This window comes from Trachemys scripta, chromosome 1 (genome assembly GCF_013100865.1).
Source record: "Trachemys scripta elegans isolate TJP31775 chromosome 1, CAS_Tse_1.0, whole genome shotgun sequence".
In the NCBI taxonomy this organism is placed as follows: Eukaryota; Metazoa; Chordata; order Testudines; family Emydidae; genus Trachemys; species Trachemys scripta.
In genome coordinates, this window is record NC_048298.1 from 158140719 (window position 1) to 158163117 (window position 22399).

The following is a 22399-nucleotide window of genomic DNA, read 5'->3' on the forward strand; positions in this document are numbered from 1 at the left end:
CGCCAAAATATCTATGTACATAAAACCCACAAATTGCACGGCAGGGCTCCAACACTCTTAAAAAAATTTTTTTTTCCAAGTTGATGGCACTGTTTTGTGGTAAACACTGGGTAAAAAAACAAAACAAAACCTATGTCTCCACTGTAAGATTTCAGGGTCATGCTTCAATAAGCACCAAAGAATTGGACAACAAAATTACCTGATGTGTAATTGCTTGGTCAAGACTGTCTCCTGAGTATCTTCATCAAAGCATTGATTTCTCTACTTGTTGGTTCTTTCTAGTGATCACAAGGCGAGGGAGGAGGGGAATCATTTCCATTCTGTAGGACATCCAAAATGTTTGATGCAAGACAAAATATTAAGATTATATAATGCTTCAAAAATTAAAGGTAAAATAATTAGAGCTATACTGATCCATCAATTAAAACTGGATAATACCCCAAAAGGAGAAATCATATAACAGAAACACACTATTTGAAAAAAATCAAATATTTCAAAATGTAAATTTAAAAAAATATTGTATTTGAAAACTTCCTCAAGAGAATATTTACCTTTTTGCCCCAAATATTTTTACACTTATAGCAAAGTAAAATGTACCCTTTGTTGCAGGGATCATATAAGGTCATGTATACACAGAAGTTGCACTGATTTTATTCTATCAGTTTAGAAATTGATGTACTTAAATGGGTGCAGTCCCATTTGTGAACACTCCTAACTAGTTTAAAAGTGACTCTGTATCAGTTTAGTTCAGGGGTGGGCAAACTACTGCCCACGGGCCGGATCTGGCCCATCAGGGCTTTGGATCCGGCCTGCAAGATTGCCACCCCCTTGACGCCACGGGCCCTGCACCGCTGCCGAAAGCGGTCGGCACCATGTCTCTGCAGCCCCTGGTGGGAGGGAGGCAGGGCCAGAGGGCTCCGTGTGCTGCCCTCGCCTGCAGGCACCACCCCCTGCAGCTCCAATTGGCTGGGAATGGGGAACCGTGGCCAATGGGAACTTCAGGGGAGGTACCCGCAGGCGAGGGCAGCACACAGATCCCTCTGCCCCTTGGCTCCCCCAGGGGCTGCAGGGACATGTTTTAGCCCCGCAGAGAGCCTGTCTTAGCCCCATTGCACGCCACTGCCACCCTGGAGCCGCTCCAGGTAAGCAGCGCCAGGCCGGAGCCTGCACCCCGAACACCTCTCGCACCCCAACCCCCTGGCCTGAGCCCCATGCCACACCCCGCACCCCTCCTGCACCAACCCCCTGCCACACCCCTCCTGCATCCCACCCCTTCCCTGAGCCCCCTCCCACATCCCAACCCCTTGCCGCACCCCTCCTGCACCTGAGCCCTGAGCCCCCTCCCACGCCTCTCCTGCACCCCAACTCTTTGCCCTGAGCACCCTCCTGCACCCCACACCCTCCCACACCCCAACCCCCTGCCCTGAGCCCTCTCCCTCACTCTGCATCCCCTCCTGTACCCCAATCCCCTGCCCTGAGCCCCCTCGTACACGCCGCACCCCTCCTTCACCCCAACCCCTTGCCCTGAGCCCCTTCCTGCACCCTGAACTCCCTCCAGCACCCGAACCCTCTGCCCCAGCCCTATATTCATGGCCCAGGATGCAATTTCCCCACCCAGATGTGGCCCTCGGGCCAAAAAGTTTGTCCACTCCTGGTTTAGTTTTTCAGTTCCTTACACATTTTGAGGTAAATTAAACTAAGGCACTGTTAAACTGATCTAGTTATATGGGTGCAACTTTTGTGTGTAGACAAAGCCTAATATCTGCAGTGGAGTTTACTTGATTCTGCTGTGTCAGATCATTGTATGACAAAATTCAGGGATACAGATGGAAATTTGAGGAAAGAGTGGCGGTTGGCTATTGAATCCACAAATATGCTGATTCAGCGACCACAAATACTCATATAATGAGTATACGGGGTCATGGCCTTTATTCTAGGCCAAGTTGAAAGCGGTCTCTGGTTGAAGACTGGATTCTGTTTAATTCTTGCTCCTAAATCCTGTGTATTTCCCCCCCCCCCCACTCCCCGCCCCAACCTCATACCAGTATAGAGGCATTAATTTCACCAATGTTCGTTATTTAGAGATACTGAACATATTATACTATAATAGGTATACTCAGAGTTAAAGTCTATTATTATTTTAAAAAACAAAGCAAACATTTTCGAAGTTGGGTGCTTAAAGTAAGGTACCTAAATCCATATTGGATTTCTAAATGAAACTAGCTAGATTTTCAGAGATATTGAGGGCCTATGATTTCCATTAAAGCCAGTGAGTGCTGCAAATAGAGTTGGATGGACAACTTGTGTGTGTGTGTGTGGGGGGGGGGGGGCGGCATGGAGGATCACCATTTTAATCAAATTTTTGCTGAAATCTTTTTGGATATAAGTATTGTCTCCCATTTTTTGACCAGCTTTAGGTATGAGTTGTCAGTGCTTCTGATAATGTGGTGACTTATTTTGGTGCCAGACTTGAAGTGTCCACTGTGGAAAGTTTTGGTTTAACATTTTTACTGTGTTAGAGCCATTGACTCCTTTCCAGTGAACAATGCTACCAGCTTGCAAGAGGGAGGTACTCCGTCACTGAAAAATTCAAACCAAGTATGGTGTAGTGGTTTTGTATTTTTAAGAGGAAAATCCTGGATTTTGGGGGGGATGCTTCTACAGTTAGTACTGCTGTTCTCTTGAAAGTAAAACGCCAATCTAAAGATATGTTCTGATTCTGTTTTTAGATGAGATGACTAAATCTTTCCTTTTATTTACAATTTGTTTCTCCCAGCTCAATACGTCCTTAGAATCCTGATCCTATAAAAGGAGAATTAGCCTAATGTTTTCTCAACATGTTAAAATGTGTGAAAGATTGACTGTTTTAGGTGCTGTATGACTTACACATGAAGGAATTTGCTTGTTCTTGATTTAGTCTTCTCTTCAACATTCTGCTATATATTACTTTTTGAAGTTATCTAGTTAAGGATTGGAAATCAGAACAATATATTTGAGAGCTTGAGCAATCACTATAATTAGTTAGCCAAGCCCTAGCAGGAAGTATATATTTGTAAAAATACCATTTCTTTATACCCTGTATATAAAAATCAGTGTTGGGTCTCCATGCATTCAGAGTCTGATTTTTCCAAATGGGCTGAGCACCCACAGCTCCTTGGGACTTCTTTACTTTTAGCTTGATTTTGCACACCTGCTAAAGGTACTTAACCCTTCTTCTTCCTGCTTGATGGAATGTGGATTTGTACAGCATGTTTCCTGTGGAAAAGATGATAGATAACCGAAAATGCGTAGGTTCAAAGTGCTGAGTAGAAGTGTGGGTTGAATGGCTTACCGATAAATGATTTGGGGAAGTCATTTTTTATCCAAATATTTGGCCTTTTAATGTGAGGTAAGCCAAATAGAATGTGTTTAGAAAGATTCTGGAAATGCAAACATCAGTTTTGAAACCGTGTTTCAGGCACTGTAATACTTTAAAGAGTCAGTGTAGTTTGGCCCACTATTTTCCTTTGAACTAACCAATTTTTTTCTTTTCTTTTTCTTTTTATGATTTTTTAAAAAACATCTCTGAAACTGCTTTTTGTGTGTGTTTGCTTGCTTTTAACTTGCACAGGCTGGTGGAGAATGTTGAAACTGCAGCCTTTGTTAGTCCCTGAATCTGAAACTAAATGGTCTGCTTTTACTGTTCACATGGAGTAAAACACCGAAGTAAACAAACAGCACAGACACTGAAATGTCCATTTCAATTTCTGGAATAATTTTAGCTTCAGTAATGTAATTCTAATTTTGTTACCCATGTGACAAAGTAATTTTCTTTTTAAGTGCAGGGTTTGGTGCTCTTTCTCTCTTTTTAAAAAATATATGTATCTGTGGGCCAGAGTCCAAACTGGTGCATGGAGGTGTCAATCAAACTTTCCTGTGCCAGCCTGTTTCCCTGTATCTCATGAGGCTGGTTGTGTCCCTGATCTTGTCCTCCTCTCTGGATTTTCTGTAATGGGTATGAGTATGTGTCATGAGCTGCAGGACAGGGAAGACAGCTTTAGGGCTATAGCCAGAATTCCATAAGAGCTATGCTGATCAAGGTTGCTGAGGCGATAGCGTGATTGGACTTTGCATCTTGGAGGAGTGGAGTGTGGGGAGGATCTTTACGAATTTTTACCATCAGAAGCCATTGTAAATTCTGGCTGAACTTAGCCAAAGTTTTTAAACACATCTCCCCCTTATAACTCCCCCTTATAACTGGTTTATGAATGTTTAAAGGAAAGACCTATCAGACAAATAAACATTCATAAAATACTTGGCTAAACCTCACATGTTTGAGTATAATATAAACCCCAATACATATTGAAGTTCGAATGCAATCAATCATCTGAATCTAAGAAAAGCAGGGGGATGAATAGCAGTATTGGTTGAAATACTGACTGTAGTAAAGAATTTATACACAAGCTGACAGAGACAAGTTGGATAGATATTAAGGACAATCTAGGCAAGTTGATACTTAGGGTGCTGTCAGATAGTCACAACCTTGTTGGAGATTGTCTAGTGCTGATTTAGAGGCAGTACAATATTTTACCTATAGGTGGAGCCACATGTTTAAAAATTACTATTTGGAATTATGTAAAATATTGTCCACAGCCCATCTCTTGGTATGGATCTGTAAACCATACTTTTATAGGTCAAGCAGCCTTTCTGGAAATTAGGAATGTATTCATGAGAGATTTTAATTTAAATGAGCAATGAGTTAACAAGCAATATGAATATGGAGTTGGAGGAGAACATATTTTAAGAGACTTGTTTCTCCCAGTTTGCTGAACATCTAAGCATGGTCAAAGTTTATTCTATAAGTAGGAAATAATACAAAATTAGGTTGAATGTAGAAAACTTGTGGCATCATCATAGTTATGTGTGACGTGTTCATGTGAGTTAAAAAGAAATAAACATAGGTAGGACTTTGAAAGCAGTACAGGGGATTGACACACATATCATCCATTAAAAATAATTAGAATTAATTTTACAATTACATTTTATAGAAGATGTCTGGCTCAGTATTCCATACTGCTTGAAAATCTCAATCACTTTCTTTAACCTATCACTTAGGATATCGAAGGATTATGTAAAAAACATTAGCTAGTTAAGTTTTGCAAACAGCGCCTTGAGGTAGTTGAAGGCTAAATATAGATAATTTCTCCCACTGTTTATATTTAGCAATCTTTGTGGTGTTACAGGGCAGCTGTTTAAGAGCAGTTGAATTTAATACAGGAACAAATACCACACATCAGGTTGAAACCACGAGATGCTTTAGATACACAGGATGTAATTAACCTTGGTATCCTGGTGAATTTCCATCTTAAGTAACACCCCTATTTTTGCAAAATAGTACTGTAGAATCTTTAATGATCAGCAGTGTTAAGGAGGACCTTACTTTAGATCTCTTCCAACAGACCTAGCTTAATTTCTCCAGCCTTGTATTTAATTAGAAGGTGCACTATAGGCCAGAATAGAAATCAATTTCAATGGAGTTACTCTGTTTTTACGCAGAGATCAGAATATGGAACCATACGAGGGCTTGAATAATTTTGGACTCCTACTAGCCTGGGTGTGATATGAAAAATAAGTACAAGTGTGTGTGTTTGGGTAGAGAAGGAAGGCACCAATCTGAGCAAAATGCAATATCCTGGTGAAAACCTCACCCCTACCTCAAAATGCTTTAAAAAAAGAAAAAAGGTGGGGAGGGTGAGGCTGCTTGGATTCCTAGCAAGTGTACTTTCTGCTCAGGGGCTTCATGTTTGCTGGGTAACTAGTGTCTGATCAATTCAAAGCTCCCCAATTCCCCCACCCTTTTCCTGGTTGCTGGAAGAGAGAAAGAGCTTTCTCTCTGGGGTTGTCTACACTGGGAAATTATAGCTATTATGGAATAAACAATAGCTCTTCCAAAATAGCTCCTCATAAAAATCACTTTATTCTGGAATAAATAGTGTGCTCACAAAGTGCACTGATTATTCTGGAATAAAGTGATTTTTGTGGAATAGAGTGTCCACATGGAGAGCTATTCTGGAATAGTTTATTCTGCCATAGTTGTTCTGGTCAGTTTTCCCAAATTCCCTCTTCTTTTAACTAACCTTTTCCCCCTCCACCTTGAGTGTGTGTGTGTGGGGTATGTCTACACAGCGTTTTGGAACCTGAGGAGTAAGCCTCCCGGCTTAGGTCGACAGACTTGGTGGTGTTTATGCTAGTGCTCTAAAAACCTTTGTCTATTATCTTGGGTATACGTGAAGCCCAGCCCACATCTCCTTCTCTTTAATACTGGAAGGAAAGCAGGCTAGGGAAATGTGGTCTAGATGAAATTACTATAAGGTGGGTGCACCACTGGTTGAAAGAACCGTACTAAAAGAGTGGTTATCAAAGGTTTGCTGTCAGACTTGGAAGGTCTATTGAATGGGGTCCACAAGGGTCAGTCCCGCCTGGTCCTATTCAATATTTTTTATTCATTACTTGGATAATGTAGAGGAGAGTATGCTTATAAATTTGAAGGTGACACCAAGCTGGGAGTGGTTGCAAGTTCTTAGGAGGACAGAATAGGAATTCAAATGACCTTCACAAATTAGAGAATTGGTCTAAATTTAATAAGGTGAAATTCAGTGAAGACAAGTGCAAAGTACTTCACTTAGGAAGAAAAAATCAAATGCACAACTACAAAATGTGGAATAACTAGCTAGGTGATAGTACTGCTGAAAAGGATCTGGGCGTTATAGTGGGTTACAAATTCAATGCAAGTCAACAATGCGATGCAAGTGTGAAAAAGGCTAATATAACTTTGGGGTACATTAACAGAAGCATTGTATGTAATACATGGGAGGTAATTGTCCTGCTCTACTCAGCACTGGTGAGACCTCATTTGGAGTAGGGTATCTAGTTCTGGCTGGCACACTTTATGAAAGAGACGGGCAAACTGGAGAGAGTCCAGAGGAAAAACAAAAATGATAAAAGGTTTAATAAAGCTGACCTATGAGGGAAGGTAAAAAAAAATAACTTGGCATGTTTACTCTTGAGAAAAGATTAGTGAGGGGGACAGGACACTTGATAAGTCTTCAGATATGTTAAGGGCTGTTATAAAGAGGATGGGGATCAATTGTTCTCCATGTCCACTGAAGGTAGGACAAGAATAGAGACACTTAATCTGAAGCAAGGTGGTTAGATATTAGGAAAACTTTCTAACTACAAGGATAGCTAAGCTCTGGAATAGACTTCCATTTGGGGAATCCCCATCATTGGAGGTTTTTAAGAACAGGTGGGAAAAACTCCTGTCAGGGGACAAGCTAGGTGTACTTGTTCTTGGCTCAGCACAGGGAGCTGGACTAGATAATGGAGGGAGGGATAGCTCAGTGGTTTGAACATTGGCCTCCTAAACCCAGGGTTGTGAGTTCAGTCCTTGAGGGGGCCACTTAGGGATCTGGGGCAAAATCAGCACTTGGTCCTGCTAGTGAAGGCAGGGGGCTGGACTTGATGACCTTTCAAGGTTCCTTCTAGCTCTAGGAGATGGGATATCTCCATTAATTTAAATTTATAATCTTTTGATGTCCCTTCTAGCCTTACATTTCTAGAATTCTATTAAAGAAGCCTTTGCTCTTTCTGTCTTCTGTTTCCCATAAGCTCCTGGATCTGTGATTGGGAGGAGGGGGTGTCTCTCTACTACTCTACCCCATCTCAGTCTCTCTTTTTGAGTCTTTCTCCCCTTTGAATAGCTCCAGTGCACATACTGTTGCTGCTCGATGCACTATGAAGCTGATAAGCTTCTTGTTAGTTTGTTTGCTACGCACAAGATTCTGAAGAGTAGTGGTGGAAACTCTGGTCAGTTTTCAGTCTTCTGCTGCTGCTTGGCAAAGCTCTGAGCCATATCAGAGGCATTGGAGCAATCTTGCCAGCTAACAGCAGTAGGCACTGTTGTATTGATTATATCTGGTTCGTGTTAACTTGAAAATAATTAGGGGTATAGACTCTATTTCTATATATTTTATTAATGAAATCTTAGATTCTGCTAATGGCACTTTCCCTGAAAAGCTTCCTACTTGCTACAGATGACTCGTCAAGTGGATTTTTCAAGCCCTGCCCTGATATCTTGATCTGATATCACCACTTTCCATTTACATAATTCATACACCTGGCATGTAAATGAGAGTCACAGAAAAGAGGAGTAGTTGAAGTGGTTGCCATGCCTTCCCACTATCCAGTTTATCTTCAACAGTGCTAACAATGGTGTGTGTGTGTTAGTGTAATATAGGCACTAGAGTTGTACACATCACTTTTCACAGCAGATGGCATGGTTAGAACCCTGCGCAGATACAAAATTTATATCTCTGGATACAAAGCGAGTATCTGTGGAGTTGTAGGGCCCTAGCGACAATGAGCAAGACCAGCAAGGCCATGGTCAGCGACCGAGCCAGGAACTGCAGCAATGAAAGCAGCACAGCCGCTCGCTGGCTCCTGCGAGCTACGGCCCAACACGCTGCTGCCTTTGCCACTGTGGTTCCTGGCCCAGTCACTGGCCGTGGCCCTGCTGGTCTCGCTCATTGTGGCTAGACCCCTGTAACTCTGCAGATATCTGCTTTTTATCCGCGAATATCCACATCTGCTGATATACATTTTGTAGCCTCGCAGCGCTCTAGGCATGGTGGGTTAAAAACACAGGCAAATGGTGTACATAAAAGGGAAAATGTGCTGAAAAAAGGCTTAAAAGCCTCCTGCACTGAATGTAAAACAGCATAACCCAATCTGGCATATTTTATATTTTCTGTAGTGTGTAACCTGAAAGCTAGTATGATACATTTCTTGCATAATTTAGTTTAATACATTTTTATCCACATACCACCTTCTTTATCTCTTCAGTTGCTGGGACATTTTCTTGGCTTGCCAGTTGATTTAAAAATTTATGGCTTGAAGTGGAGAATGCAGATGTGTTGGAACTAGAAGATGTTGGCTGCAAACAAAGTGATAAAAATAGAATACATGAAATAGCATCAGACAGAACTTCCTGTGTGTAAGCCTCTTAATACACTGCTACACATTTTGAAATAGAAGTGAGATAACTTATTCCCCTCTTAGTTGTACAGCAGTGAGGACAGCAAAAGACACTATTTTTGGTACTGGACATAGGCATTTCTATAACGTGTCCTCAAATATAGAAGTTCATCAGAAACTTTCTGAAAAGTGAGCGAGATTTTTGCCCTAATTTGTGTTTTTTCCCCAGTGCTTTCTGCATTGCCAAGACTTGTAAAGATACCCAAAATAACCCTCCCTCCCATCAACTGACAAAGTGGTAGTTTATCATTGCTCCCATAAGCCTTTTAATGAAGATAAAATGTAGTTATGGTTTAAAATCAGGTGGGAGACAAGAAATATATCCTGTCATTGCAGGGCGGGATGGGACTGTATGTTTTAATATTGTCTGTCTCATTTCTGTCTCTTATGACAATAGTATCAAAGGGCCAGGCCTCACCCAGTGGCAACAGCAAGAGATACATAAATGCTGGAGTTCCTGGCCAGAGGTTGCACAGTGTTTTAGGAATTGGGTTGCCTGACCTAAAGGTAGCAGCTAGGAGGAAAGGAGGATAAACTTGTTAGGGGAATAAGAAGAGGCTTAGAAGCTTGGGTATAGTTGCATGGAGGACTTTTGGAGACTGGGGGGGGGGGGGTGTCATAGGTTTGAAGTTGACATCTGTCTACTGAATCTGCCACCTGCTTTATGGAAGAATGTATAAAAATTATTGTATCAGATCAGGCTAGCGGACCATATATTCCAACAGCTTGTCTCTGACAATGGCCCTAGTAGCAGAGGCTTCAGAGGATGGTGCAAGAAACTCCATAGTGGACAACTTGGAATAAGCTACCCAAAGGGGAAATTTCTGCCTGTTGCTTTATGCCCTGAAACAGGAAGGTTTAGATCTGTTTTTAAAAATACATACATCTGTTCTCTTTAACATTAACTGTGGATGCTCTCATCCATGTAACTTTGTAATCCTTCATTGAATCTTACTAAAAGCTAAGTGCTGGTTAATTTGTGTTAAGATTTATTACACTCATGGTTTGCTTCAGGGAAACCGGAAAGAGTGTCTTGCTCTAACTCTTCTACTTGGTTCTTGTTTCTAATTGCTGCTGACTCAAGTGAGATAGGATTACAAAAAGTTAGCTATCTTGCAAAATCTGATTTTGGATTTACTGCCAGGTAGAATTTGGAAACTGAATAAGCCTGTAGTGGTTCTGGCAGGAGGGAGATTCAGAAGAGATGTTGTTGCTGTTGTTATTGTTTTTAAATGTTCTGAGTGATAGTCTAGAAGTATTTCCTAGAGATAAGATGAAAAATTTACAAAAACCTTATTCATTAGTGTTGGTATTAATGCAAAACATGAAGCTGTCTTAATGAGGTCTTAATATCTTTAAGTAGGCTTATAGTAAGCAGTTTTCCAATTAAAATTTGTTTTCTCTTTTTTTTTTAACAAAAGGAACATGAACTTAAGTTATAGTATATTTTAAAAAAATCTAATAATTTTGTTCTGAATTTGATATTAAAAGAAATTATATATAGCATTACAAATCTGGTTTTGCTTTCTAATAAGTTTTAAAAATACTGCAGAGCTGTTCAAAACTTCTGAGGAATTAAGTGTTTCTACAATAGCTTGAGCCATGACAGCTTGAAGTCTGTCATAGTTGTTCATATTCTCAGTGTTAAGAAAATGTTGTGACTCCTTCATGAGCTTTTATAACTTAACAGTTTGCTGGCAAAGCAATAACCCCCTGTTTTAGGTTCTCTTCCATTTTGGTCAACCTTTGATCATGACATTATTTTCCTTCTTAACCTCCTAAGGATCAATGGTGGATGTCTCCAGATGTAAAGCAACTTACAAAATTGGTGGGGGAGTGTGGAGAAGAAGGGGGAAATGAAAGTTAACGAAACAGGAAATCCTAAAAAAAGAGAATGATTTCTGTGTAAATTGGTTCTATGTAAAATGAGTGTAATCGTTTAATCTCTGCCAGGAGCATAGCCAAAAGTACAAAGTAGATTGACACATCGTTTTGATAGTAAGCCCTATTGGGCAGGACCGTTCACGTTTGGGTGCTGTTGGAAATAAATAATAATTATAATCTTTTTCTGTGGTGAAAAGGGAAATTTGAAACTCGAATGTGGGATCATCTTTAATGGAGAACAGCTTCTATGTTCTCTATCTTAAAATTCACTTTTGACTCAGTTGCTTTTTAAATCCCTTTTTATATGATATATATATATATATATTACAGTATTAAACGACTACACTGATTTTACATTAAACTCTTTTCTACAGAAATTATTTCCCATTTTTAGGATTTCTTGCTTCATTAACTTGTGTTTCCTCTGCCACACCATCATTTTATGTCTATGTGTAAACATATATAATACTTTATCCCTAGATTGGTAAAGGCACATAAGGAAGTTTAATGAATTTAAAAAAATACATTAAAAAATAGTGAACTTCTGTGTAGCTTTGACATTTTCTTTGCTTGAAATTTGTATGTTAAGTTTAGCACTGTTTGTTTCAATTCCTAGGAGCGACAGCGGCTGGAGACCATCCTCAATTTATGTGCTGAATATTCCAAGTCTGATAGCGATCCTGCTGCTGCTACCACTGTTGCTGATGTTCAAAAAATTAATAAAGAACTTGAAAAACTTCAGCTGTCAGATGAAGATTCTGTATTTGAAGATTCTCAAATGAATCCAGAAACAAGATTTAGAAACCACTTGAAATCATCAGCAAGTGATTCTGATTTCTCAGAGTGTAGTAATCTCAATCGAAGTGCTGCCACTTTACTTTCCTCTAGAGGGATTAGAGCTGATGAACACTTCAGTGACAATATGAAGACTCCAGCTTTAGCTTCTTCTGCCTTCTTGAAGGGTTCCAATGAGTCTTCGTACCTAAGTATCATACCCAAGGTAAGATTCTTGAGAAGTGAACATCACATATCAGGAACCCTTGGTTGAAGTCTTCCAGTTGAATTCAGTTTTCATGGTGGAAATCACAAAGAAAAAGGCTTAAAGATAAGTTTTAGTCATACAGTACAACTGTTTTGGTCCAGTACGAATTGAAATGTTGGTGATTTCGTTTGCTATGAAAACTGTTTATTTTAAGTACTTTTCCCAAATGATAAACAGTTTAGGAAGAGAGAGCTTGGTAAATAACAGTATTAAATGATTTAAATAGTAGCGTTTCAATCGTCCTGTAGACAGCTCGAGTTTCATGAGCAAAATTAATCTATAATTGTTGTCATGTGGAGTATGACATTTTTTAAGTTTTAAGTATTCAGGCCTGTTGCCAAAAGAGGAGGAAATCACGTAACTTTTCTCTTCCCCTTGACTAAGATTTCTGCCTGCTCTCAGATCACCAGATTTTTTCTGACAGCGAACCAGAATAGTTTTAAAGGGTGCAGAAAAGTATCACCTGGCTGAATTTACTTCTCCATCCCTTTTTCTTATTCTGAACAAAGCCATTGTTCCAATCAATATGCTGCCTCTTGTGAAGTATACTGTGACAGTTGACCTATTCACACACCACAAAATCTGTCCAAGGATATTTTCCAACAAACATATACTGCTTTTTAAGAAACTGCTTCAGAATATTCCCCATTCATTTCACAGTGCAGTCTTATAAGTTAAAAGGGTGCTCCTTTTAATAAAATAAAATAATTTCCTTAGTGATGTTACTAATAGCTAACACTTCAAAAATCAAATTAATCTTTTGCTATTCATTATGTCTGTTTACCTTTTGGCAGCTTTCCTGCAGATGGAATAGTGATAGGCTAATCTTCTACATTTTTGTATTGTAGTTAGTTTTACTTGTAAGTTCCTTTGCACTGAATATATGTTGTAACTTTCAATGGCCCTGTAGCCAGTTTGCATGGAATGAGCAAATTTAATTTAGAATTATTTTCATGTAGAGCCGGTCGAAATTCAGAATTTTCATTCTATGGGAAATTCCGCCATTTTGAAAAAATAGAAATTTCCCACAGAAGGGAAATTAAAATTTTTTGTTCAGAAAAATCAAAGTTTTTCTGTTTGTTTTATTTTTAAATGAAATCACAAGCTCCATCCTTCTCCAACTCCAGACACCAGGGGACTCCCCGCCGGACTTTGGAATTGTAGGAATTTCTGCCATGGAACAGGCAGCCTGGAAGCCCTGAGAGCACTGGTTCTGTCAGACACCTGATTGTCTGTCAAGAAAAGTTCATTGAAATCGAAACATTTCCATGAAACATTTTGGTTTTGATTAATGAGAATTTTCTGATCAAAAAATGTTTAGTGGAAGAAGTCCCAACCAACTTTGTTGTCATAGTTCAAGCAATCAGGCCTGTGGCCAGAAGAAGAGGAAAGAACTGGAATCGTCTCTCATTCCTTCCTCCCTAAAATGTCCACTGTAATGGAAATGGTTCTGTTGGCCTCATATTTTTTAGGAAGGTTGGGGCACAGAGGCTTGCCCTGCTCCGCTTGCCCACCTGGCACTCCAGCCGGGGCATGGGGTCGGGACGCAGGGGCTTGCCCCACTCTTCCCAGCTGCCTGGCACTCCAGCCAAGGTGTGGGGGCTTATCCCGCTCCACCCGCCTGGCCCTAGCAGGAGCACCACGTGGCAGGCAGGTGGAACGGGGCAATCCCCCACACCCTGACCCCGCTCCACGGCTGGAGCGCTGGTAGGCAGAGCAGGGCAAGCCCCCGCGTCCTGACCCTGCTGCCTGGCAGGAGCACCGGGCGGGTGGAGCAAGACAATCCTCCACTCCCCAACTCCGCTCCCCAGCAGGAACGCTGGTCAGGTGGGCGGAGCGGGGCAAGCGCTGAGGCCAGAGCAGAACTGGGGCTGGGGAGGTGGGCCTGGATGCTTAGTGGGTGGGCCACGGCCCACCCACTCCCACCCGTGGCTACAACCCTTCACCACCCCTGCCCCACCTCTTCCTGCCCCCGCTGCACCTCTGCCCCTCCTCTCCCCCACCTCTTTTCACCCCCTCTCCCAAGCGTCCCCCTCCCCACTCCTCCCCCTCCCTCTCAGTGCCTCCTGCATGCCGCCGAACAGCTGTTGTGCGGCGTGCAGGAGGCACTGAGAAGGAGGGGGAGGAGTTGATCAGCGGGGCCAGTGGGCTCAGACGTGACTTGCGGACCCTCTGGAGCACCCTCACAGAGCCCCATGGATCTGCGGACCCCAGTTGGAGAAACGCTGAGATAGATTACATCAGGTTGCAACAGGAATATCCAATCAGTTACAATATAACTAGATCATCATTTTGTTATTTCAGCAGCTAATCCATTTCCATGCTAACTCTTTAAGGACTCTCAAAATAAAGGAGATGTCAAGGCAGAACTCTTCAGTTTAGTCATCTTAATCATCACCTCATAGTAGGGGATTTTTTACATGCTTGATGGTGGCTCCCGTATTTGATGGTAGCTTTCGTATATTTTCTGTTTCTCTCCTTACCCCTTTGTAGTAAGGACTACATTAGCTTCATTGCATTTAAATATAAGTTTACAGGGTATCTTCTGTTTGACTTGTTTTTGTTTATGTGTAGGTAAAAGGGGATATCATTTACTTTAAAGAAAAAAAGAGGGATGCTCCTCTAGAACTCTTTCTGCCGAGTCTTTGGAAATAAGGGTATTTTAAGTAGAAACCAGTTCCCTGTAACTACATCTTAATATATTGATTCTCTTCTTTCTTTATCTGAAATTTACATTAAAACACTTCATGTGCAAGTTATTATGCTCTTGAAACCCTTCCATGCTCATGACTTACTTTCTTTCCATAAATGAAAGATCCTATTTTTAATCTCTATTGGGAAGTTGAAATTGAAGATGTTATGTCAGCATTAGCCAAACAGGATACCAGACAAAAAGAGGCTTTCCTGATAGGATTACTAGCACTAGTAAGTAAGGAATACCATTCATTCATGGTAAAGTGTGTTCTGCTAAAGGAAGAGAAGAGCTGTAACAGGCACTTGAATGTTAATGAAATGCAGTTCATTGTTCTCAAATATCAAGGTCAGATTTGCACATGATCTCTTGTTAAAATGTCTGCCCTCAGAATAGTAATTAGGTAGTTGAGCTTCACTGGGTTTTGAAGAGGGCCATATGGTCTAGCAGTTAAAGCAAGGGACTGAGAGCCAGGATCTGATTCTAATTCTGTCTGGAGACAATGAATGAGTGACCTTAAAACGTAATTCGACCCTATTGCTTCAGCCTTTAGAAAACAGGATAATTTGCAGGACCACTTTGAAAACTAACTGCTGTTTCAGAACAAGGCTTTCTGGGTAAAATAAACTCCAAAAATATCTTTAATGCTGCTTTTTATATCTGTCATAATTGTCCAATAAATAATTGAGGCAGGAGAGAGGGATTTTAAAGATGGTTTGCCATGCTAATTGTGCATCCATCTTACAAAAGCCACTCGTTTTGACACTTGCTTATGAAATGCTGTAACATCCAGTTTTTTGTTATACACCTCTACCCTGATATAACGTGACCCGATATAACATGAATTCTGATATAACGCAGTAAAGCGGTGCTCCGAGGGAACGGGGCTGCGCACTCCGGCAGATCAAAGCAAGTTCGATATAATGCGGTTTCACCTATAATGCAGTAAGATTTTTTGGCTCCCGAGGACAGTGTTATATCGAGGTAAAGATGTATATAGAACTGAAGTATATTTTAAAAGGATAAATTTATCTTCCTGTATCTCTTTTACTTGAGAACGCTGGCTTATTACAACCAAAATAACACAATGTATGAAGTGTCTGAAGAATATAGCTAACAAGAAGAGTTAATGAGAAAAGACTTCATATAGTATGAAGTTCAGTAACCAATGCTTCCAAGTGAAGTGTCAATTAGCAGGCATAAAAGCAGAACTCTTGCAATGCAACAATTCTGTAAAGTAGTTGAACACAGAGTGAGAGGAAGGAGAAAATGCACTGCTTTGGAATTTTATGAATAAACACTGCCTAATGACTAATTGCAGACACCAGAATGCACAAGTGATGAGCAAAGAGGGCAGGAGCTTGGTCGGCTGGAGGAAGAACACATAACAATACTAAATAACTTAGAGGAACTTGAACAGAAGATCAAAGAGTTAAATGACCAGATGGATGAATCTTCAAGAGAGGTATCAAGAAATGAGGTCTCCTGTTTCTTTTCACATGTTGATTTTAAATGTCATGCTCATTAAATAGCTAAAATTGTATATATGCACGTATCTTGGTTTTTTTATATATATATACATTATATATAATGTGTGTGTGTGTATAAAAAATACACAGGAGTCTCATGCATCCACATAGCTTTCAAATCCTCTGCCTTTTGTCCAAAATTAAGTGCAGTATCATATTAACTGATATTTCCGTACTACGGGGACTATTTTCTTCCCTTGCAGGAGGCTAGATAACACGATCTATTTGGCCTTTTCTAGTTCTAACTACTATGCCCCTAAATGTAATTAGAATAGTCCTGATTATTGAATGGTTGATGGATTCATTTGAATATCTTGTCTCACTTGGGAGTATTGTATCTCATGTAGCCATTTAAAGGGTAAGGATGTGAGATAATTTCTTTTTAAAACTCCTCACCCTTGTGCTGGCAAGACTATGAAGCACTGTTGGTTTCTGGAATCTCACACTTGCAAACCAAGCTGTATGGGCCTTAAGTTGTCCTGTCTCTAATTAGTAGCAACAGGAAAGAAGCAGCTGTTCCAAAAGTGGTTAGTGCAGAGGCTGGCACGAGTAGTAGGTACAGTATCCTACAGAAGGAAGCAAAGAAGAGGAGAATTAAAAAATAAGTGCTGAACAAATAATATTTAAAAGTTGGTTTGTTCGTTTATGTTACAATATTTTATGGTGAGGTTTTCCTTTTTACGTATTTTTGATCTCTTTGTAAACATGTAGAAGCTCAGGCTTGGTGGCATCAACACAGCTTTTTAAAATGTAACAACAACAAAAAGTGTACGAAGAGTTCTTTGTAAACTGGACTGCTTTTGAGAAATGTTTTGTGTTCCCTAGCTGGATATGGAATGTGCTCTTTTGGATGGGGAACAGAAATCTGAAACAACTGAACTTCTGAAAGAGAAGGAAATATTGGACCATCTGAACAGGAAAATAGCTGAGCTGGAGAGAAATGTTATTGGTGAAAAGACAAAGGTAAATAAAGTTATCTTCACTAATTTTGTGCTATTTAGTCCTTGATCTTCAAAATATATTCAAATTATTAACATAAAGGAGGAGCTCTGTAACATGCACTGGCTATAGGGGGGTTACTTGATTTATATATGGTAGAAAATAATTATCTCAAGAACTTCACCTTTAGAATGCGCTTGTTTTGTGAGATAACTTTGATTAGCAACATGAAATGATAAAGTAGAAAGACCTAATTTGTTGAAAAGGTATTTGGGGTACTTTGGGTGCGTTAGATGCCAAGTAAAGCAGAGTGAATGCTGGGTGTGCCGTCATGACACACCATTTATCACAACATGTATCTTGGACTAGAATGTCCTATTGTGGTTATGTTCTCTATTGTTAAAAAAAGTGGTATTAATTTGACTTTTCCACAGTCTTCCATCATAAGTTATTTGTTTTAAAATGTATTCACATTAGACCCTCACAAATTCTCTCAAAAAATGCAAGGATATTTTTCCTTCTCAGCAAAGAAATATAAGATCAGATTGCTGTAGTTTGACTTTACTGAGACTTCACTTACAAAATACACAACATATACTGTTGCAGAATGTAAATAAAACACCTGTCCAAATAAATTAATAATGTATACTTTTAATACAAGTATGCAGGTTCATTCAATTTGGAAATTGCCAAAATTTAAAAAGTTAACAATTTACAAAGAATTTTCTACACATGTGCAAATTAATTAACTTTCAGTCATAACTTTCAGTTGTTTTTTAATACAGTTACTTCTGTGAAATACTGACATAACTCGAATACAAATCTTAGATACCCAAAATGGAAAAGACCTATTAGTCCCCATCAAGCCAGAGAAGAATTGCTTCCTCTAACCTATTGTCTAGTGTGTTTTCAAGTCTGCATGTCTTTTCTTGCAAGACCATTTCACAGCCTATTATATCTAACTGTCAGGAGGTTTTTCTGGATATTCAGCCAATAACTGTTCTTTTCTTAATTTCATCCCAGAACTCATGGTTTAAAACTGTCTCCCTGGAACTACTCTAAATAGTTCTTCTCCATCCTTTAGTCACTTGATTGGTGTTCTGTTCCTTTGGGTTTAGATTGGCTTCCTTGGATGATCGCCTGAAACAGGTTTCATTGCATTTATTCCCTGAACCTTTCACCATCCCCTTGTGTGGCTTAGACAAACGACACATTTTTAGTTCTTGTAAACTTTCCTTCACAGTCAAGCCTACAGCTCCTAATAACTTTTGTTGATTTTCTCTGAACTCTTTCCACATCATTGCTGTCTCTCATGTATTGAGCCTGAACTCCACATTTCAGCTGCATGCTCACTAAAGCTGCACTGAGAGTAGTCCTGTTGCCTTCCTCAGGCCTGCACTCACTTTATATATCAGTGCCAGGGCCGGCTCCAGGCACCAGCCGACCAAGCACGTGCTTGGGGCGGCACCTTTTAAAGGGTGGCCAATGTTGGGGTGGCAGGGGGTGCTCGCGGTGTTTTCGGTTTTGTTTTTGTTCGGCGGGGCAGTGCTCGAGGGGTTTTTTTTTTGTTTGTTTCGGTGGTGTGGTGCTGGGGCAGGGGCTTCGGTGGCCCAGCGCGGGGCTCGGGGGTTTGGGCGGCGCGGCGCTCCGGAGGGGGTGGGGGTTTGGCCGGCGTGGAGCTCCGGGGGTTTGGGCGGTGCGGCGCTGGGGGGGGCAGGGGTTTGGCTGGCGCGGCGCTCGGAGGTTTGGGTAGCTCGGCCCGGCACTCGGGGCAGGGGTTTGGCTGGCCCAGTGTGGCGCACCGGGGGTTTGGCCGGCCCAGCCTGGTGTTCGGGGGGGGCGGGGATTTGGGCGGCCCAGCGAGACGCTGGGGGGTGGGGGGGTGGGCGGGGGGGTGGGCGGCGAGGTACTCGGGGCGGGGGTTACGGCAGGGCGGCGGTCTTCTTTTTTGCCTGGAGCGGCAAAAAAGTTAGAGCCGGCCCTGATCAGTGCTGCTACAACTTTCAGTAATGTTCAACTTGCAGATTCTTCAGTCACATTTTTAACTTGAGCATGAAATCAGTTTAATAGGTTTTATTTTTCTCATTAGCCAAAGACTAGTCTAAAGCTGGTCACTTGCCAGGCTTCATGTGAATTGGTGATAAGTTATGGCTGTGCAAACAGCTTCACTTTAAAGGGATGCTATCAGGGAGCTGAGATTCTCAGACTGTATGGTGTGAGCCCCTTAAATATTTGGATAAGTAGATAGAAATTCAATGTCCGAGTGATGTTTCCTCTCTCTCTCTCTCTCTCTCATACTTGTTCTCTTTTAATCTCAAACTTTATGACAAATAGAAATTAATCCTTATTTTTTCTATGTTTTTACATTTTTGAAGCACTTTTAAATATTCCTTGACAGAACTGTGAATCAAAACTTAGCAGCATTGTACTTGTGTATGCCAGTCAGCAAACGAAAATGGCAAATCTAGTTTAATTTTTCAGCTGAGTGCAAAGCAGAAAGTAAACAAGCCGCCTAAAGAGACTTTTCTTATTTGAAAAGTAAATTTATTTAAAATACTTGTTTTTTACAATGTAAGATGGTGTTAGTAATATAAGTTACAATATTTTAATTACTTTTGTCTTGAGTGTACCTTTATAAATGGATTTAAAAAAAAATCTTTTCAGAATGCTTTCAGTACTCATACTCATGGCTTTGCCAAAGTCTGAAGTTTCTTATATTAAAAACAAAAAATGTAAGTGACAGAATACAAATCTCCTCCAGTAGTGGCCTGGGAGGCTTAAAGAAAATAGAAAGTTTGTTAAAAAAAGAAAAAAAAAATGGCATCATGCAAATTGTGAAGTAAAATGTCATAAAGTCATAGCTATAATATTATGAAGGAGGAAGGAAAAGTTAACAAAGAAAGATTGGGCATGTAATGCAAATAAATATAATTCTTTAGCTAGTTGAAAGAAATAATTTTCAGTATCTTGTTTAATAGTTCTGTTTATGTAAGATTACACTCTCTGAATATCTCATGAGCTAAGCAAGTTCTTGCCTATCCTATAGTAGGATGGGAAACATCCTTTCCTTTCTCTGCCCCCACTCTCCTCCCAGATGCTGCCTAAAGTGATGATGATTTAGCATATTTCCTCTGAGGCAGTATTAAACTTATGCCCCCTCCCACTCCTCCAAATAGTGTCAGGGCTCAGTTTGGTGCTTGCTGGTGCCATCTGTTGACCCCTTGTAATCGTTAAAGGTTCCATGGCTTTTTTTTTTTTTTTTTTTTGCCTCCCAGAGCATATGTGTTAGAAATTTGGCCATCACAGATACTCTCTGACTACTTGGGTATCCCCCACAACAATAGTCCTCTTCTTGTGAGGCACAAGTAGTGCTAGTGCTCCAGAATGTAAAATGTCCATTACCCACCCATGACAAAGAAAGAGACCTGGAACTGTCTTGGCCTGGGAGAAACCCAGGACTGAAATTAGATGAGCAGGGGAGAAGAGAGGAAAGGATGGCATTGTGATTTGGGCTCTGGACTTAGACTGGGGAATCAGAGATTGAGTCTTGGCTTGGCCGTGGAGTTGCTGTGTGTGGATTTAATCTCTCTCTTCTCCTGTTTCTCACCTGTAAATCAGGACTGTTTCCTACAGCGTTTTTGTACATTGTCTGGCACAATAGGGCTCCAATCTGCTGTAATACAAGACAGGATTGAATGGCAATGGGCAGGGCCGGCTCCAGGATTTTTGCTGCCTCAAGCAAAAAAAAATAATAATAATAAAAAACAAAGCCAGAGTGCCACCCCTTGAAAAGTGCCGCCTTAAGCACATGCTTGGGACGCTGGTGCCTAGAGCCGGCCCTGGTAATGGGGCACAACTCTTGCATAATATAATCTCTCATGATTGGTTAAACAGCCAGTTCTCTTAGTTTTGCAAATATGCCCTCGCATTTTTTTGTGGGGGGGGGTGGGGGAAGAAAATAGTATTGAATTGGTCATATTTTTAAAATAAAGCTCTTTGCTCACCCCTCCTAAAAGAAAAAAAGAAAAGAAAAGAAAAAAGAACCCATTCCCTTGTCATTAACATTATTGTAGACATCAGTGCCTTGCATTTTAACTTACAAAAAATGCAACACTCTGAAATAAATCTAATTTCCCCCATTCTTCATCACTGGTGTAATGGTATTTTCACAGGAAGGTTTTTTTAAGAGAGAGAGAGGATGTGATTTGCACTGGTGTTAGCAGAGGTGCAACTGCACCATTGCTGCAATCTGGTATACACCAATCCACTTTTAGGTCTTGGTCTACGTTAGAAAAATATGTACCCAGATTGCGGTTGCACTTCTGCTAACACCAGTGCAAATCACTAGTCTAGACAGGACTCTGGTGTGTTTAATGCCGTGCTATGAAAACCTTTTCTGGTAGTAGTGCATTGCACTGTTGCTGCACCATTGCTGAAACATGGGTAGGAACTTGGTGAAAGTAAATGGGCCAACAAAGCCAAGACTCTGCAAAGATGAAAGTTACAGGGGTTTTGGCTGATTGTTTTGTAGTGCTATTAGGTAGCCTCTGGTAAACAGGCTACAGAGCAGAATTTCTACTTGGTTCTTTGAGTGTTCAGTGGAATTTTAGACTATGTTAGCTTACATGGCAAGGTGTGACTTTTTTGCATATTTGGAAATCGTTTTTGCCTCCAAGCTATCACAGAGGTTGTCGATTAAGCAAGCAGTTTGACCACAGTTTGCAATCTTCCCATTCTTGTAATAACGAGAAGCATTTTTACCCTAAGTGTTCATGTGATTGAAAAGACAGTGCTATTTTGTGCATATTTATTATCATTCACAGGGAGGGAAGACAACAAAACACTGTGAAGCCTAACCAGCTGAAGCCTAATCTAGCATTTAAACACTTCAGTTATAGAATTGCTCGAACTTCAGTAGCAAACTATTGATTATATGCTCTAGTTTGGCAGAGGCAGTACCAGAAATAATTCAATACTAATGCAATTTGATACTTGGTTGTAGCTTCATGCTTCCTGGGAAAGAACTTTACTACAGATTTTGACAAAATGATTTTAACCTGCCTTCTTTGGATAGAACCAAACTGTACAAGTACAAAAAATAAACATTCCCTGCTCCTGCCTCCCCTCCACCCCATCCCGCTTCCCTAACTTGCTATTTACTGGAAGGACCATGTCTGCATTCTACTTATGTGGTAGTGCAGGGATTGGCAACCTTTGGTACCCAGCTCGCCAGGGTAAGCG

The 22399-nt window shown here is 40.6% G+C and overlaps 1 protein-coding gene across 13 annotated transcripts in view; it reads left to right on the forward strand.

Annotated features, from left to right (window-relative positions):
- PHLDB2 (pleckstrin homology like domain family B member 2) overlaps positions 1 to 22399 on the forward strand; it is a 102019-nt gene that overhangs the window by 28381 nt on the left and 51239 nt on the right. For all 13 annotated transcript variants that reach the window (XM_034790898.1, XM_034790927.1, XM_034790918.1 and 10 more), the window contains exons 4-6: positions 11573 to 11956; positions 16012 to 16155; positions 17045 to 17182. In XM_034790898.1, coding sequence (XP_034646789.1) covers positions 11573 to 11956; positions 16012 to 16155; positions 17045 to 17182 — 666 coding nt within the window. The remainder of the gene's footprint in view (positions 1 to 11572; positions 11957 to 16011; positions 16156 to 17044; positions 17183 to 22399) is intronic.